This window comes from Marmota flaviventris, chromosome 19 (assembly GCF_047511675.1).
Source record: "Marmota flaviventris isolate mMarFla1 chromosome 19, mMarFla1.hap1, whole genome shotgun sequence".
Lineage (NCBI taxonomy): Eukaryota > Metazoa > Chordata > Mammalia > Rodentia > Sciuridae > Marmota > Marmota flaviventris.
In genome coordinates, this window is record NC_092516.1 from 38,104,210 (window position 1) to 38,121,256 (window position 17,047).

The following is a 17,047-nucleotide window of genomic DNA, read 5'->3' on the forward strand; positions in this document are numbered from 1 at the left end:
AACAGTGCTTTTGCCGTGCCCAGTAGCTGTGCAAGGGCATGGAGGCACTACCCTGGCTCTTGGGACAGGTGCCCTTGTGGCTGCCATCTGATGGGATGTGGGGACATCTGAAGGTTCTTGCAGGTAGCAGGTAGCAGATACAGATGTTTCTTGTTTTGATGTCATGAGTTATAATTAGCAACTTGGAAAATGGTGGTCATTGTCTTTTTTTTTTTTTTTAATATTGTTTAGTTGTCAAAGGACCTTTATTTTATTTATATGTGGTGCTGAGAATCGAACCCAGTGCCTCACACATGCCAGGCAGGCGCTCTACCACTGAGCCGTAGCTCCAGCCCCAGTCATTGGCTTTTAACTTTCCCAACAACAAAAATTGAATGTGTGGCTGTCTTTGGTGAAGGAGGGAGGTGGGTGGATGGGGAATAGTGTGCCCTGTCCCTGGCTGTCCCTACTTGTTTGTCTTTCTCTGGGGTCAGCTGATGCATCTGGAGTGAGCCTCGTAGCCCTTAGGGCCTCCTGTGGCTTGTGCTCGTGGTACACGTGCTGGGTGGCGTTGAGCCTGCAGGTTGGTGTCTTTCCCCCTTGTTCTGCTTTCTGCATGCTGGTGTGCTGCTATTCCCAAGGACACTGGTTCTTCGGTCCTCCTCCGGAAGTTTCTCCAGGGGAGTTAGTATGTGATGCTTTGGGTGCAGGAGCAGGCGACGCCACCCTGCTGATGATCCATCCAGGACACTCCACTGTGCGAGTCATCTGTGGTTCTGACGTTCCCTTGGGTCCTGGGTTGGGCTGGTGTGATAGGTGAGGTAAGTCTTGGCAGTCTTCATGAGCAGTTTTAGTACTTCGTTCGTGGGCTTTCTGCACTAGTTATGAATTTCTAAAGTACTCCCTCCACACATTATAAATCTTGTTTGTGGAGCTGTGTGCTCTGTCTCAGAGCCTGAGCCCAAAATATGCCACCCTTGCCCCAGCACCACCTGGGCCTGAAGAACCCTTCGTCTCCGGCGTCCACAGCACTGCTTGGTGGTGGTTAAGAATCCTAGTCTTAAGCAGGACAGTGCTCTTGAATTCCCAAGCCTGGGACTCTCACCTTACAAAAGAGACTGAGGCTCAGAGAGCAGCAGGGCCTGGCCTCAGAGGGACGCGCAGGGCCTCCATGGCCAGAGGAGTGTGAATGGGAGGTATAGGGAGGACTGGACTTGGAATCCTTGGCCCTGACATTCTGGCTTGCATCAGCTGGGCATTGCCCTTGCTCATGCTGTCATATCTCCTCTCGTCTTCGGTGGAGACCTATTCCCTTTTTAACACAATTTCGAAGAAATCCAAATCTTTGAATAACCTTGATCCTGAAAGGAAAGGCGGCTGGCTGCAGGTGAAAATGGATGGTCGTGCTCAAAGGCATGGTTCCCTGCCAAGGCAGCCTCTGGAGTCTTATTTCCAAAAATAGCCACAGCGTCGTGGTGGTGTTTGAACAGCAGCCAGGCTCCTCTTGGAGACTGTTTTAAAGTTGTTAAAGATGCCACCCAGCCTCCCCTGCTGTCCCAGGCTCAGGTATATCTGCCCTTAGCTTGCTGATGTCCAGGTGAGCACTGGGTGGCTGTTCCTCAGCACCCCATTGAGTGACCAGTGCACTGACACTTAAGAATCCTATGAGGGCCCCTGTGTCCATGTTGTGAGGAGGTCCCTGTGCTCACAGTCAGAGGCAATCCTCACGCCCACTGACTGGCCAAGTCTCTGACTTCAGGGGGCGCCACAGGCTCCAGCCTGTCTTCCGGAGGCAGAGCTTTGTCTGCCTCTGCCTCCAGGAGAATGAGGGAGGTTCCAGGACCCCATGACTGGCTCATAACTGGCTTCTAGTCACCTGGGTTTCTGCGACATGGATTTGCATTTCTAGGGAGAATTCTGTTGCCACAGATTCTGGTCCGCCATGTGCTGTGACCCCAACCAGAGAAGTCACAGTGCTGGTCTTCATCAAAAATTAACTTATTTTCATTAACTTGGATATAATAATTCTGCTTAAAATTATTTTGAAAATATAAGTAGAGCCAGGCACTGTGGGGTATACCTGTGATCCCAGTGACTCAGGAGGCTGAGGCAGGAGGATAGCAAAGTTGTAGGCCAACCTCAGCAACTTAGCAAGACCCTGTCTCAAAATGAAAAGGACTGTGATGTAGCTCAGTGGTAGAACACCCCTGGCTTTAATCCCCAGTACCCCTCCCCCAAAACAACAACAACAACAACGACAAAAAACCCAACTAGAATTTGCAGACTCCCATATTTATGGAGGAGGAATCTGTGGTGGCCAGGTTGAGGAGTGGCATGCCCCATGTGTGGTGGCTCCCAGTCAGCTGTGTCTGGCTTCAGGTGGCAGCTCCTTCCTCCCCATAATGCCTTCCACCATGTCACTGCCCTCTTGTGCCCTAGAGTTGGGTGTGTGAGACTGCTTGTTTGTGCATGTATGTGAGAACATGCATGTGTGAATGCGCATCAGTGTGCACATGTGTACACTGTCCATATATATTTTCACTAAGGAAAGCCAATTGTTTTATGTAATTTGGCTGATTTTCCCATGAGACTCTCATGGAACATTAAGCCCAGTAGAGGAGGACCAGCCCTCACTATTGTAATCGTGATTAAATAGCAATAAAACAGGATCAGTATTTACAGACCCAGGATGCTCCAACAGGAGGGTATTAAATAGCATCCATCATCAAGCGGAAAACAAGTCACAAGCCCAGATGCAGTTTGGAGTTGATGTTCCTTTGGTTAACTTTGCCCACAAAGCACCAGACTGCCCCTGAGGAAGAGAGGAAGTCCTGCTAGGCCAGAGTATCACCATGTGCTCCAGAATTGTATCTGTGGCTTACAGCATTGTTACAGGGACGGCTGTCAGTCCATACCTGATGGCACCTGTGGGTCTCCGTACTGGATGCTTATGTCCTGGATGCGCTTGCCTTAGGGGAGCTTATGGCTCTGTCGGGAGAATGGAAGAGAACTTGGAAATGATGCTACCTGCAAAGCCTGAGGTCTGCTTGCCTGGGAGGGGGACGCAGTGTGGAAGGTCTTCTTGGAATGGACTACCCCTGGGGGCCTGCTTGTCCATAGAGCTCTGAGCCTCCTATGTGTCTGAGAGTTGGGGGGGTCCTCTGGGTGTGGACAGCAGGTGTGACCTGGCCTGGTGTGTGTGGTTATACTTCTCAGGTGGTTTAGGGTGAGACTGGAGTGTTGCTGCTGTTTTAAACCAGAGATAGGATCCAGAGGCCAAAGGTGCTCAGAGAATCTGTGAGGAGTTACTGTGGGTCAAGGGCCCTGCCTCCTCTTTGTTGGGGGGTGGGATTTGGGTCCATGGTCCAGGAGCACTTGCTTCTTGCTTGACTGACACATCACTGCATAACTTTTTCTCTGAAGCCTGAGCTTATGTGGGCCAGCCTCACTTGCACATGCATGGGGTCATGGACTCTGGAAGGCATTCCAATAGCCGGTGTAGGTGCTCTCTGTGTCTAGGACTCAGTTTCTGGGAAATAACAAGATAAGATGAATGTGGACAGTTCCTGCACTTTCCCCTTCCAAAGCTCTGTCAGTCCTTTAAGAGTAAAAGTTTCCAATGTGTTTGTAGCATTTCTTTTCCCACAATCATCTGTGTCTGGCCAGGGAGGTGGTGGTGCATGTCTGGTATATGGGTGAGCACACTTGCTTCTGACCAGGAGGAGGACCCTGGTTTCCTGGCTCCAGCCAGCTGTTCTGCGGGTGAGATGGTAATCTAGCATTCTTGTCTTCAGTCTTCCTGGCTGGGTGCCCTTTCAGTTGAGGGCAGCCTGGGACACTGCTGCATGCTGGCCTGGGAAGGGAGGGTGAGCAAGCAGGTGGATACTAGCCCCACTGGGGGTAGTGCCTGCCAGTGGACTGCTGGTATCCCAGGGTGAGGCTGGTTCTAGGCCCCTACACCCCCAAGATGTGCTGGGTCCCAGCACTCAGCTGGTCTTCCCAAGGGAATGCTTTCCTTTCAGGGCCTTGACCTCTTTTCTATAATAGGGCAGAAGCATGAACTACAGCTGTGGTGCACCAGGTGACAAGGGGACTGTCACCAACTCTCTGGAGATGGTTGGCCTCCTTGGGGTCCTCAGGAAGACATGGACTTCATTATTACTTGGTTTTGTCTTGTTCTCAGGGGCAGGCTGTGGCTGATGCCTCCAGGATCTGGTCTGGGGCATCTGCCCAAGGCTGGGCTCGTTAGGTGACAGATTGGCTGCCGTTTGCTTTCCCCTTCCCTCCCATCAAGGGGGTCTGTTGAATTTTTCACTTTGCTCTAGGGCCTGCAAATCCCACTAAGTGACTGTCACTTTTCTGTGGCTTCCTCAGGCGCAGTAATAAGCTTTCATAAAGGGCTTTATCCACAGTCTTATGAAAGTCTCTAAATAAATTAGATCCACTGGTTAGCCTTCGCCGGTGATTTTTATTAACCTCCGGTTAAAGAAATATTGCTGGTTACAGAAGCGTGATTTATTCTTGTAGAAGCCAGCCTCATTTAGCCCCCGTGCACTCCCAAGAGGGACAGCATTATATAAATGCAAAACCCTGGGCCGACATGAGAAGCATGTATAGGAGTGTGCTAGGGACTGCAGGGGGTGTCCTTTTTTCAAGCAATGACCTTGGGGACAGGGGTGATGATCTCATGGCACAGCTTGGAGCCTGTGGCCTGATGCTCTGGTCTGTGATTGGGCAGGTGCAGAGATTCACAACCTGGACTTATGTACCTCTACAGGAGAAGAAAGCATCTGGGACTTGGGTCAGGTTGGTGCAGCCATCCATGTCCTTGCCAGCTCCTAAAGGCAGTAGCTCCTTTGCGAAGGATGCTCGATTCCTGTGGAAGGTGTCATCCCTTCCCATTCTGGGTCAGTGTCTGCACTTGGCAGGTCCGTGCCTGTGGCCAGCCTGTGCTGCTGGCCTCTTCCTCTTGTGCTGAAGCAGGTGACTTCTGTTCCTAGTTTGCCTCTTTTCATCCTTACTGAGCCCAGCACAGCTGAACAGAAGAAGTTTGCACCATGCAGCTTCTCAGTGCTCAGGAGGAGGGAGCAGTCTGCCCAGAGGACCCAGTGGCTTTTCACATTTTTGGACCCAGGCTTCAGCTGCTCTGAAGCTGCTAAGCTGGTGATCTGACATTGCTCCGCCCCCTTGGGGATGCAGTGCTGTGTTGAGAGACAGCTTCCACCATGTTTGTGGCACCCACCTTCTTCTGGTCTGTGCTGATGACTTGGGCATCTCTCGCCCCACATTGCCAGCCCTGAGGTGTGTCAGTGGTTGAGAGCATCCCTCAGGAACCAAGTGTGTCTGTTTAGTCCTGGCTCTGTGTCACTGCTGCAGGAGACCTGGCTGTTCTACAGCTTTGTCATTGGGGGCTGCGGACACACCTCCTCTCGGTACTGCAAATTAATGATGCTCCAACAGGTGTCCCCGTGGGAGCAGAGCTACCGTGGTGGGCATGTGCTGCAGTGTTTTTCCAGACAGCCCCTGCCCCTCTTGGGGCCTGTGTTATTGGCTAGCTTTGGGCAGCTCTTCTGCTCCATTGCTCTCTCTTGTCGCCCTTCCTGCCCTGCTCTTTGGTCAGGCTTCTGCTGCCATTGCTGGACTGCTACCTGTGCCCGTCTCAGTGGCCCTGTACCAGCTCTTTGCCTGTGAGCTCACATCGCTGGGCTCCACCCTCGCTGTGCTCAGGTTGTTTCTGAGCTCCCACTTGCCACTGTGCTTTGCTGTCTGCAGGATGAGGTGGGCTGTCATCTTTCAGGACAGACACCTTGGCCTGCTGCTGTCCTGGGCAGTGCTGGTGCCATAGCTCAGGCAGGGGGCAGAAGCACTGACCTTAGAGCTACCAGGGGTCTGACCCAAGGCCTGGGCAGTGCTGGCTACCTTTAGAATCTTGCAGGGCTTGTCTGTAGGGATTTGGAGTGACAAGAGTCAGTGCCCAGCAAGTGTGTACCCCCATACCTTGTGCCAGGACCTCCCCAGATTCCACAGTGTCTGTCCCAGCCCATTGGCCATTGCGGCCCCTCAGTCCTGGCCAAGCTGCCAGCCTTCAGAGGAGATCAGACTTCAGAACAGATTGCTGCCTGGATTTTCAGAGGATTGAAGTTAATTAAGGAGCTCTTCCTTGCTTTCATTTTCTTGTATCTGTCAGCTATTTACATGCTAATGCAGCCTTGCCACTGAGGCCAAGGAAGGTGTCAGTTCCAGGCCCATCACTGTGCCAGAAAATAGTGGGAAAGGAGATGAGAGCTGCTGTATATGTTTACACTGTGTCCCGGTGGAGGGAGAGGGTGTTCCAAACCCGCCTGGAAGTCAGCCCCACAACCTTTCTCCCCCATGTTCCTGAAGCGTCTGTGTGACTGACTTGAGTTTCCTCCATTAGGGCTACATCTTACACTGTGTAATTGAATGCATTATGCATGGCAGTATCTTCGCATAAGCAATTTTGTAAATAAGACGATGCATAGAGGAGGAACAGATTTTCCAAGTTCAGGACTGTCTTTCCCAGAAGCCACCTTCCTTGGTGAAGGAAGCTATCAGTTGTGGGTCAGCTGTGGCTGTGTCCTCTGGCTCAGAGGACACTTTCTGGATTCACAGAGCATCCTGATGTGGAGAAGGTGTGTGTGCTGGGGCTCACCACGTGTTGGTTGAATGAATAAATGAATGTTGATGCCATTGTGGGATATACTTTGGCTGCAAGAGTTCAGAAGCCATGACATAGGGGTGTGGGGGGCATGGGGAAGTGGGCAGTGGGCATCAGGTGCCTTGCTCACTTGCCTGTCTTCTCTTTCTCAATAATAGACAGTCCCTTGGTGCTGTTCTGGGGACGTGTTCTCCCTGTCCTTTGCTGGTGGAGATGCAGCTCGGCTTTGCCTCCCTGGGCAGAGCTGGCACGTGTGGGGAGCTTTGATGGCAGCTCCGCTGGGCGGGTAGACACTGGAGTGGGTTTGGTTGAGCATCCCCTCCCACTGTGGCGCACCTTGTTGTTTCTTGGCACTTTGGAACTTGGAAGTAACCCCTGTCTTGATGGAGTCCTCTACTCTCTGCAGGCAGAGGGTATAGTGACCTGTCGCTCCATTCTGTGTCTTCAAAGCACTTTCTCAGCTGGGTTCATTCAACATGCATGGGGTGTCACTTGTGAAGCATGTCAAAGGAATGCGCAGCCGGGTGTTGGTTCCAGTGGTGAAAACAGGTTTTATTCAGTCGCTCCTGACAGTGGGGAAAAGGACTCTGCTTTATTTCGATTTGTGCAGAGGTGACTGCCCTTTTAAAGGGAGGCTGAGGGACTTGGTGCCCAGTTGGAGTCAGGGAAGGGAGAATGTACAAGAGCAGGTAGGGTCATCACATGAATGCAGTGAGGCTGTGTCTGCCCACTGGCAGCTACAGAAGGCGGGCTCCCACCCTACACCCAGGTTGGGGGACAGACCTGTCCTCCCACTGTGGCACTACAAAGAAATGCTCTGAGCCCAGGTACACACAAACAAACATACCTCAGTAGATGGAGGAAGGAGGCACAATTATAAACTCTTTTTCCCTTTTTTTAAGTTAGTGTTCTAAGAAGGCAGATTGGGACAGGGGCTTGTCCTCGGGTGTTGGTGAGAACAAAGGGCACCAACTTGAGTTCTGAATTTTTTCATATAGGAACACAGAGGGGGCTGACTTGTACCCTGGGCCTTGGAAAGCCCTCAGGGCTGGGCTTGTCTCTGTGCTGGGCTTTAGACCAAGTTGTCACATGCCACGTCTTCTGTGGTCCCCAGCCATGAGCACTGCTAGATGGTGTGGCTGGAACCAAGCCTCCTAGGGCAGCATCCAAGCAGCAGGCCACACTTAGCACTATGTGCTGAGGGAACTGTTTTAAAGAACAGCGAATGCTTCTGTTTGCAAGAAGGAGTAGTAGACATATTTTTCCTTGTAGCATTTCTGAAGTACAAGTAAAAACCCTGGACCCTATCGAAAAAGCAAACATGAATATCCTCTGGCAGGTGGAGTCCAGGGAACATGTGGTGAGTTTTCCTCTTACATTTCAGATCTGGAGCTGAGGAAACAGGTCTGAAAGGCCAGCAGCTCAGACAGAGAAAGCTCCAAGGTGCCAGTTTTCTATAAAAAACTGAAATGCAGACTTAAAGGAAGAGGTCAGTAGTGGAATGAGGGGAACAGAGGAAGGAAGCAGGGGACTGGAGACACAGCAAAGAGCATGCACTGGGGGAAAGGAACAAAGCTCAAGGCCGGGGAGAAGCTCTGATGTGCTGGTGGGAGCAGCAGCAAGACTGGCCTATGGGACTGATTGTCCTCGGAGCTGCCTGGAAGCATCTAGTTCCTTGCTCAGGCTCTACCTGCTGTTTTTGTTTGTTCAGAGTTACAGTTTTTCTTGAGTCAGTTTTGGAACCTTGTGTGTCTTTAGTCATTTGTGCCTTTGCCTTGGTTATCTTGTCTTTTTTTTTAATATTTATTTTTTACAAGTAGTTGGAGATAATATCTTTATTTTGTTTATTTATTTTTATGTGGTGCTGAAGATCGAACCCAGGGCCTTGCACATGCTAGACCAGTGCTCTACCGCTGAGCCACAACCCCAGCCCCTGGTTATCTGGTCTTTAGCATCCAGTTATTCATGGTATTCCTTTATAATCCTCCTTAATTCTGTGAAGTCTGTAATAGTGTCTCCTCTCTCTTTTTTAATTTCAATTGTCCAAATCTCCTTTCTTACCCGTTGGTTGCTCTAGCTAATAGTTCTTGTCAATAATTTTTACTTATCTTTTCTCAAGACCAGTTTGTGGCTGGGTTGATTTTCTTTCCTGTTCTCTATTTCACATTTATTTCTTATCTAATCTTTACTCTTTTCTTTCTTCTGCTTGTTTTGAGTCAGCTGATTTTTGAGGAAGTGCAAAAGCAATTTGGTGGGAAAAGGTAGGCTTTTCAATTACTAGTGCTTGGAGCAATTGGTCATCGATGGGCAAAAAAATACCCATGTATCTAACCCTCATGTCTTACTCTTGTGGACTGAAGTGTGAAGCATCTAATGATAAACTTTTCAATGAGAAATAGGAGTAAGTATTACATTCTACAGAGTCCCTACACTTGACACCAAAAGCATGATCCATAATGTGAACATTGACAAATCGATTTCACCAAAATTAGAAACTTTTGCTCTGTGAAAGACCCTGTTCAGAGATGACACGATAAGTTTTGGAATTAGAGAAAATATTTGCAAGCCACATGTCAGACAAAACTCTTATCTATAATATATAAAGAACTCTCAAAACTCGATAGTAAAAACATAAAAACAGAACCTAATTAGAAAACCAGCACAAGACATCTGCAGACATTTTTAGCAGAGAACGTCTCTAGATGACAAGTCAGCTCTTGGAATGGCGTTCGGCATCATTAGCCGTTGTTGAAATGCGAAGGAAAACCACAGGGAGGTGTTACCGTACCCCTGTCAGACATCTTGCAGTAAATTTAGTGACACCACCAAATGCTAGCAAGGATGTGGGGAACTGGATCTCTTGTCTATTGCTGGAGATGCAAATGGGTGCAGCCACTCTGGAAAAGTTTACAGTTTACCCCAGACTAAATTCAGTCACCATCTGACCCAGCAGTTGCTTTGCTAGGCCTTTATTTCTGAGAAAGAATGTTTGTGTTTCTATAAAACCTACACAGGAATATTCCTAGCTCTTTACATGTGCATAATAGCCCAGGACTGGAAATAACTCAGCTGTCCTCCAAAGGTGCAGGTGAGCATCTTTGTGCTGGGGCAGGACTCAGTAGCATCAAGGGATAAACTATAGGTGCACTCAGCTCGATTGGGTGTCTGGGCCCTCAAGTCTAGTGGAATGCCCAGGCCTTAAAGGTTGCATACCTCATGATCCTTTTCACATGACATTACTGAAGTTCTAGGGAGGGTGTGGATATTGGTTGGAGGGGGCATGACCCTCAAGGATCAGACCCATCAGCTCTGTGGTGGAGTGTTGTATCTTGACTGTCACTGTCCTTGTCGTGTCCTGCTGTTGTTGAGAGGGACATCACCATTGGGGATGCTGCGTAAAGGATAAGTATGATCTCTGTGCTGTTGTCTATAGTAGTGTATGAGCCTGTGATGCTGTCAGGATAATAAGTTTACCGAGTGACCAACAGCAGCCATGAGAATAAACTGTGTTGTGTCATTCTGCTGGTGTAGAGCAGAGGACATTGTCTTTTCATCCAGATTAGCAGCATTGACTTTCTCTGTCACTTCCCCATGGGCTTGGTCCACACAGTGCTTTAACTGACCACCATAGGCACCTGTCAGGAGTGTGTATCAGCATGTCCAGCAGTGTTCAGGGAGGGGTGATGACAAAGGTCCCTCTTACTGCAGAACTTCTGAGACCATCCCTGGTCAAGAATGACCCTCTGGGCTGGCCGCTCTGCAGCATGCTGTTGCCCACCATCCTTCCCAGGCTCCACACCTCAGGTTTGCAACAGCAGAATTGCTTTTGGTGGATGATGTTAATATGTGCTGAGGATTTTTTAAGAAACAGCCTATAACTTGATTCATCTACTGTAAAGACACTGTGAAGGCTATATTTACTGCATCACGACAACCCTGGAGGTCTTAGGAAGAATTGCAGTCTAGATTTCTTGTCCCAAAGAATTGTTCTTTCCTCTTCAGCTGACCTGTGTTGCTGTTCATTGACTTGGTCATCAGCCACATTTCTCTTTTCATCCTGCCTGCTAAGGAGGCTTCAGTCCAAATCTGTGACCTGCCGTAGAAGCTACAGATCATCACAGCTGCATTTTGACTGGATACCACCCTAAGGAGAAGGACAAGGTGGTTGTTAAGAGTGCTTTGACCATGCCCAAGTGTCCTGTCATATCTCAGTTTCCCTGTCTTGACTGTATGGAATCAGAACGGCACTTCCCTCTCTTCCCCTTCCCCCTCTTCTTTTCTTTTCTCTTCCCTTCCCTTCCAATTCTTCCCTCCCTATTTCCCTCCCTCTCTTCCTTTCAAATCCAGGGGTGCTGTTCCACTGAGCTATATCCCTAGCCTTTTAATTCTTTATTTTAAGACAGGGTCTTGCTAAATTGCCCAGCCTGGCCTCAAGCTAGCAGTCCCCCGCCTCAGTCTCCTGTGTCTGTGAGAATACAGCTGTGGCCACTGCACCTGGACAGACAGTACTTTTCTACGTTTTGTGATGATAGATCTTGTCGATCCCCTCGTAAGGTACTTGAATAGTCCCTGGCCCCTGGTGAGCGCTCAGGTACCAGCCATCACCGCTCTTGTTCGTACTCTTCTGTTGACACACACTGCTTTACTGCCCTTGTGCCTTTTAAAGTGACCTGAAGTCTGTTAATTTTGTGGGCGATAGATAAAACATGATGTGTCCTAAGCAGGGGCACATACAGTGCTCTGCTCTGCAAACAAGAGAGCAGCCATTGAGGTGTGGCACTGGGGTGGGGGTGGGGAGTGCCCCCATGAGGGACGAGTGCAGTCTCTGAGGCTATGACGGGCAGTGCTGCTCCCGAGTGCTGCGCTCTGGTGATAAAGCTCCCGGGAGCATAGGCTGCCTCATAGGAAGCTCCTGTGCACTTGTGCTAGAATTGAATAATTCAGCATGTGAACAGCAGGTGGTAGAAGCTGGGGTTCACCCTGGTGGAGTCCAGCAGCAGCGTGGGGAGGCCAGGGTGACCTGTGAGGTCCTGGGTTGAACTTGGAGGCGTCCTGTGAACTGATGTTTAGATTGCTGTAGTCACAGTGGGATAGACATAGAAATATTTATAAGTAACGTCAGTACATGAGTTTGTCTACACACGCACCCCTTGCTGTCAGCCGAGAGGGCCTTCATGCAGACTCCCCAGTGGCTACAAGCACTGCCAGCTCCTAGATCGTGCTTTCTCTAAATGGTTCTCCAAGAGAGTAATCAAGGATCCTTGGAGATGTGACTGATACTAAGACTGGAGCAGGAAGTGTTCAGATGACCTGGGATTCGTGTAGTGCCAGAAAAACCAAAAACTCACCAACAATTGTGCAAGCAAACTGGGGCATGTCACAGTGCACAGGAGCCACCTGAACAAGCGGCCAGTGGCCAGTGCTGGAGCCACTAGAGGTAGGACTCGAAGCCATGTTGGGTTATCAGTCCACACCTAGGACCCTGATCTGCAAGGCCATGCTGATAGGAGTCAGAGCATGAGACAGCAAGTTCAGGAGAGAGAAGGGCCTCCTGTCCTGGAGAACTCTGAGTAGTTGTGTGGCTATACACCCTTGAGCAGGGGAGCAGCTACCCTCTCCTGCGGTGTGGGCTGTGTGTGGTGATGGAAAGAGAGGGTTACCTGATGCCACCTCAGCCAGGCAGTGGGCCTGATTGTCATGCTGACAATATGAGCCTTGATGTGGCGTGAGGACCACTGCACTTGCTTTTGTGACCTTCCTCCTGGTAATCCATAGACCCAGTCTTACCATGAGCAAAGTACAGGATGAGTCCCAGGAATGGGGTGTTCGGCCGGATGCGTAACTGTCCTCAGTGTCATCAGGGTCATTAAGAACAGAGGAAAGTGTGAGGATTGGCCAAAACAAGAAGGAACCAAAAGGCACAGGACGGTGTAATGTGGTGTCGCGGATGGAGGCTGGAGAAAGGACATCATCCCAGTGCATGTGTCACCTGGGTGAGATGACCGTCACAGGGGAGCTGGGTGTGGAAGTGTGCGGAGCCTATGGTCTTTCCATTCATTTGCAAATCTCAAACTGTTCTGAAAATTAAAATTATTGCCATGGGAAAGAACGGGTGTGGCTTCTGTCTGTCAGAGGCTCCGAGAGGAGCTGTCTGCTGCATGCACAGCCTGGTCCACGTTTGCTGGGCACCTTCAAGGCTGTGCCTGTGGGCTGCCATGGAGCAGGGGCATATGAGTGAGGGATGTATGGACCGGGCTGTATCCTTTGAGTGGCCTTCTACCAGATTGGTCCCTATCCTGAGAGGTCCTGGCTCTCAGGTTTCTGGATTCATGTTGCCACTTCCTACATGAGTTTGGGCTCCAGGCATCACTGGGGTTGTGTGTTTCTTCCTGCATATCTGTGGAGACAGCTGCTCTGTCTATAATGCCTTCTACTAGGAACTTCTGTCTTGGGGATGGGGAGGGACGCACCTCTGGGCCACAGGTATCTTTGGGGATGGTTCTTCCTCTCTCTTCCTTTTAGGACCTGGCTGCTGCCCAGAGGACAGCAGTAGATTCAGACCTTTGATTTGTTGTGCGGAGCTGTGGGAACCCTTGGCGATGGCCTGTGCTTCTGTGACCTTAGCAGGGTCTGATGCACAGTGTTTGTGTGTGAGAAGAAGTGCCCTCATAAGGCCAGAAGCTCTTCACCTGGGAGGGAGCCAGGTGCCCACTTCAGGGTATTTAGGTTTGGAGCTGTAGTTTCCTGGCAGGTGGGTGCTTAGCGTCATGCCCGCAGGAGTGGGAGCCCCCGGGCACATGTTTCTTAACATGTTCTTGGACCCCATGGCCTATGTCTTCAGTACAATGCTTTTTTGTAATGTAATCTTAGATTGCCTCTGATTTTTTTCATACTCCTGCTAATGTGAGCAATGTCCTTGACTTGGCTCCGAGTCTGTTTTTAGGGTGGAATTGCTGAGTTCAAGGTGTGAACACTTTCAGGACACTTGGCCAGGGTTGCCAACCTAGTTTTCAGAATAGCACCTGAGGCTTCTCCCTCCCACAGATGTGGTGTGTGGCCCTAGTGTTCCCCAGCATTGTACCCTTGCCATTGTGGGTGAAAAATAGGTTTTATTGAATCTTTCCTCTGTGTTTTCTGTCAATCATCTTTTCTGTTGAAAGTTTGCTTTTTCCCCCCTAATTTTCTATTTAGGCATTAGTGATTTTCTCACTGATTTGTAAGAGATTTTTATATATTAGTGGCATATCTTTCCCCCAGTTTGTCTCTTGGCTTTTATTTCTTGATGAAGTTTTGGGACACATGGTGCTTCACGTTGCTGCATGTGCTGCTGCTTTTCCTTCGAATCCTCCTGCATCTGTGCTTGGAGTTGCCCATGGCCTTGAGGGGTGTTGAAGATTCACCTGTTTTCTTTTGGCTCTGATCCAGGATTTCAGCCAGCACAACCTGTCCTGGTCCCTGGATCCTGAGGTGACACCTGGGCCCATGTGGGACTTTTGCCCTGTGGCACTGCAGTTATCTGGCTTGTACAGGTGGTGGTAGGGGTGACAGTGCCTGCCACAGGTGGCTAACTGTTCAGTGCCGTGCTCTGCCTGGTGGTGGGTATGGCACTCTTTCTGCCCTCTGCACCCCTTTTTTTAGGTGCTCAGGGAAGAAGTAGCTTCCTCAGTTAGCCAGATGTTCCACCAGTTACCCTTCTTTTTCTTTCTGGTTGCTGGCATTGGGGCCATTTTATGTGTTGCCACCAAGTGAGGGTTGGGAGGGGCCTTGGTTTCTCACAGTCTCCTGGCAGCTAGCATGGCCTGCCAGGGACTGTTTGGGGTTGTCACCACAGTGACACCATGACTTTAAGGGAGACTAAGTAGTCTTGATGTATTGATTCTGACCGCCTCCTTCCATCATAACTCCTTCCCAGAGTCCAGGCAGGGGTCCATGTCACTCCCTGTACTTATTGTGGTTATGTCATGATGGCAGTGACAGCAGTAACTCTAGGAGCACATGCTGTGTTGTGGAAGTCTCTAGAAGTCCCTCCACGTTCATTCCACTCTTATCTTGGGCAACATGGTTTTTACTGTGTCTTAGGAGCTTGTCCAGGAGGCATGTTTGCAGGTGTGTGGCTGGATTCCCATCTCCAGTGTCCAGCCCACTGCAGGAGGAGGCAAGTCTACAAATAGGCAGGGTCAGGGTCACAACAGGTAAAAGCAAATCAGGTATCTGCAAAGTCAGATTTACATAGTAGTTACCTTAGGGGCAGATCCTTGACTTTATGGAAAGCTCTGGTCTGTGACTTCTTTAAGTGACCAGGCCATATCCTGCGTTTATTGCTCTTTGAGTTGGTGGCAGTTCTGGGTCTGTACCTTTGCATGCCCTATTTGCCAGCTGAACTTGGATTTGCAGTGCTGCTTTCCCCGTTTGTAGCAGTAAAAGAACATAGAGATGTTCCGCAGATCCCTTCCGGGGCCTGGAAGCAGCTCTTTCACAATCTACCTGAGCTCTCTTCCGGTGGAGTGTGTGACTTAGGTTCCTCCAGGTGGACTTCTCAGCTGCCCTTCTGCCCTCCTCAGCAGGAATCTGGGCCTGAGCCATCCAGTGGGCGGATCTTCCTGTGGGGTGTTTCCAGCCTGGTTTTCCCTTGCCCCACCTCCCCTTTATTTCAGAGTCTTTATGCAGCGCCAGGCAGCGGGAGCAGGCGGTGGGGCTGCTTGCGTGTGCACCACCAGCTCTTCTTGCTCTCCTTGCTGCTGTGGTGCTTCTGGAACCTGCCTCCACACTTCACAGCAGCTGAGCAGAGACCCTGGGGTCTTGTTGTTGTTTTGGGTACCGGGATTGAACCCAGGGGTGCTTAACCACCGAGCACAGCCCCAGCCACTTTTTACATTTTATTTAAAGGCAGGGTCCCACTGAGTTGCCTAGGACCTCATTAAGTTTCTGAGTCTGGCTTGGACTCACGATCTTCCTGCTTCAGCCTCCAGAGCTGCTAGGATTGCAGCCCTGTGCCACTGTGCCTGGCTGAAACTCTGGTTTTCTTACCAAGGAACACAAGAGTCACCTTGTCCTTCCTGCACTTCTCTGTGATGGATTTTTTTTTTTCCCCTCTAAATAAAGACTCAGCCATTTTGGGGTAGAGCAGCTTTGTCCTGTGAAGGGGGCACAATCCTTCTCATGCTGATTTCTTGCCCCATCAATAAGCAACAGGCCAAAGAAAGTCAGGCCAAAGCAGCCCCTCCCTGAGCTATGAGCTGGACAGGGGCAGTGGGCCCAGGCTTCACTGGGGTGCCTGTTCTTTTGAGAATGGGCACTTGCAGTTGGTCAGAGCAGATGGTTTTTGCCGTGTGTCCCCTGAGACCTGCAGTCTGTGCAGCTTTAGTGGTTACAGTTGCCCTGTAGGCAACTGTATGCTGTCCCATAGTCAGTGGGCGTTTGCACTTAGAGCTGGGATGTGACTTTGGTTTGTTAAGCCCTTTACCATCAGGGTGTTCATCCTGCCTTTCAGTGTGACACTAAGAGCTATGGCTGCTGCCTCACATAGTATACAGCCCCGCAGCTGATTCTTGATGACCCTGGGGACATAACTTCCTCTGAGGTGGTTCTGAAGCCTGACTGACTGATTGTTTTGTTCATTTTCAGTCCAGTCAGTATTTACTAAGCATCTGTTATGTCCTGGGCCCTGATCTGGGGGCTGGGTGTGCAGCAGGTGGAATGTGAGGGGAGTGACGCTAAATTGGTGGGGTGCATGCTGTGGTTCCCCCCATGAAGCAGCCACTTCAGTATTGTGGTGTTCCAACACTGAGCTGAGTAGGCCCAGTCCAGCCAGCCCAGTCTCTGTCTTGCTGGTGTGGAAACAGGCCTGGAGAGGCCACAGCACCTGTCCGAGGCTGGTAGAGCTGACTGTGAGCCAGGGCTTCAACTCTGTTCAGTATATTGGGCCTTATCCCCAACCCTTCTTCCAGTGTCCTGCCAAATAAATGGTGCTTGAACAACACCACCCTAGGCCTGTGGTTCCTGCTGACGTTCTGTGTTCTCCTTACCTTTGTGGTGGGGACACACTGCACAGACCACGTGTGGGCTGTGTCTTCCTTCCCCTGAGGACCCTACACAGGCAGCCAGGCCATTGGTGAGGCTTCCCTTCAGGGTGGCCTTGGCACCTCCCTGGCTGTTCTCATCGCTCCAAGAACGCCAACTCAAATGTAGCACCCATGTCATCATCTATGCAGGGATGAGGAACTGCTGTTAGGAACGCTCTGCTGGCTCAGGGTGGGTGCTGGGACTACATTATACAACTAACATAAATGAAATGGAATTTGTAATAGAGCAGTGTGAAGTCTAACTAAAATTGCTTCGGGAAGTCTCAATTGATTCCCACTCCTTCCTACAATAGGTGTTGTAGAGCTT

The 17,047-nt window shown here is 50.2% G+C and overlaps 1 protein-coding gene across 10 annotated transcripts in view; it reads left to right on the top strand.

Moving 5' to 3' along the window:
• Mad1l1 (mitotic arrest deficient 1 like 1) overlaps positions 1-17,047 on the top strand; it is a 357,731-nt gene that overhangs the window by 160,437 nt on the left and 180,247 nt on the right. Inside the window, exon 1 of one of the 10 annotated variants that reach the window (XM_027922770.3) lies at positions 12,223-12,651. The exons of 8 other annotated variants lie outside the window; for them this stretch is intronic. In XM_027922770.3, coding sequence (XP_027778571.1) covers positions 12,592-12,651 — 60 coding nt within the window. In that variant the 5' untranslated portion in view covers positions 12,223-12,591. Of the gene's footprint in view, positions 1-12,222; positions 12,652-17,047 lie in introns of those variants that run through there. One more of the 10 variants, XM_027922771.3, reaches the window with a different exon arrangement.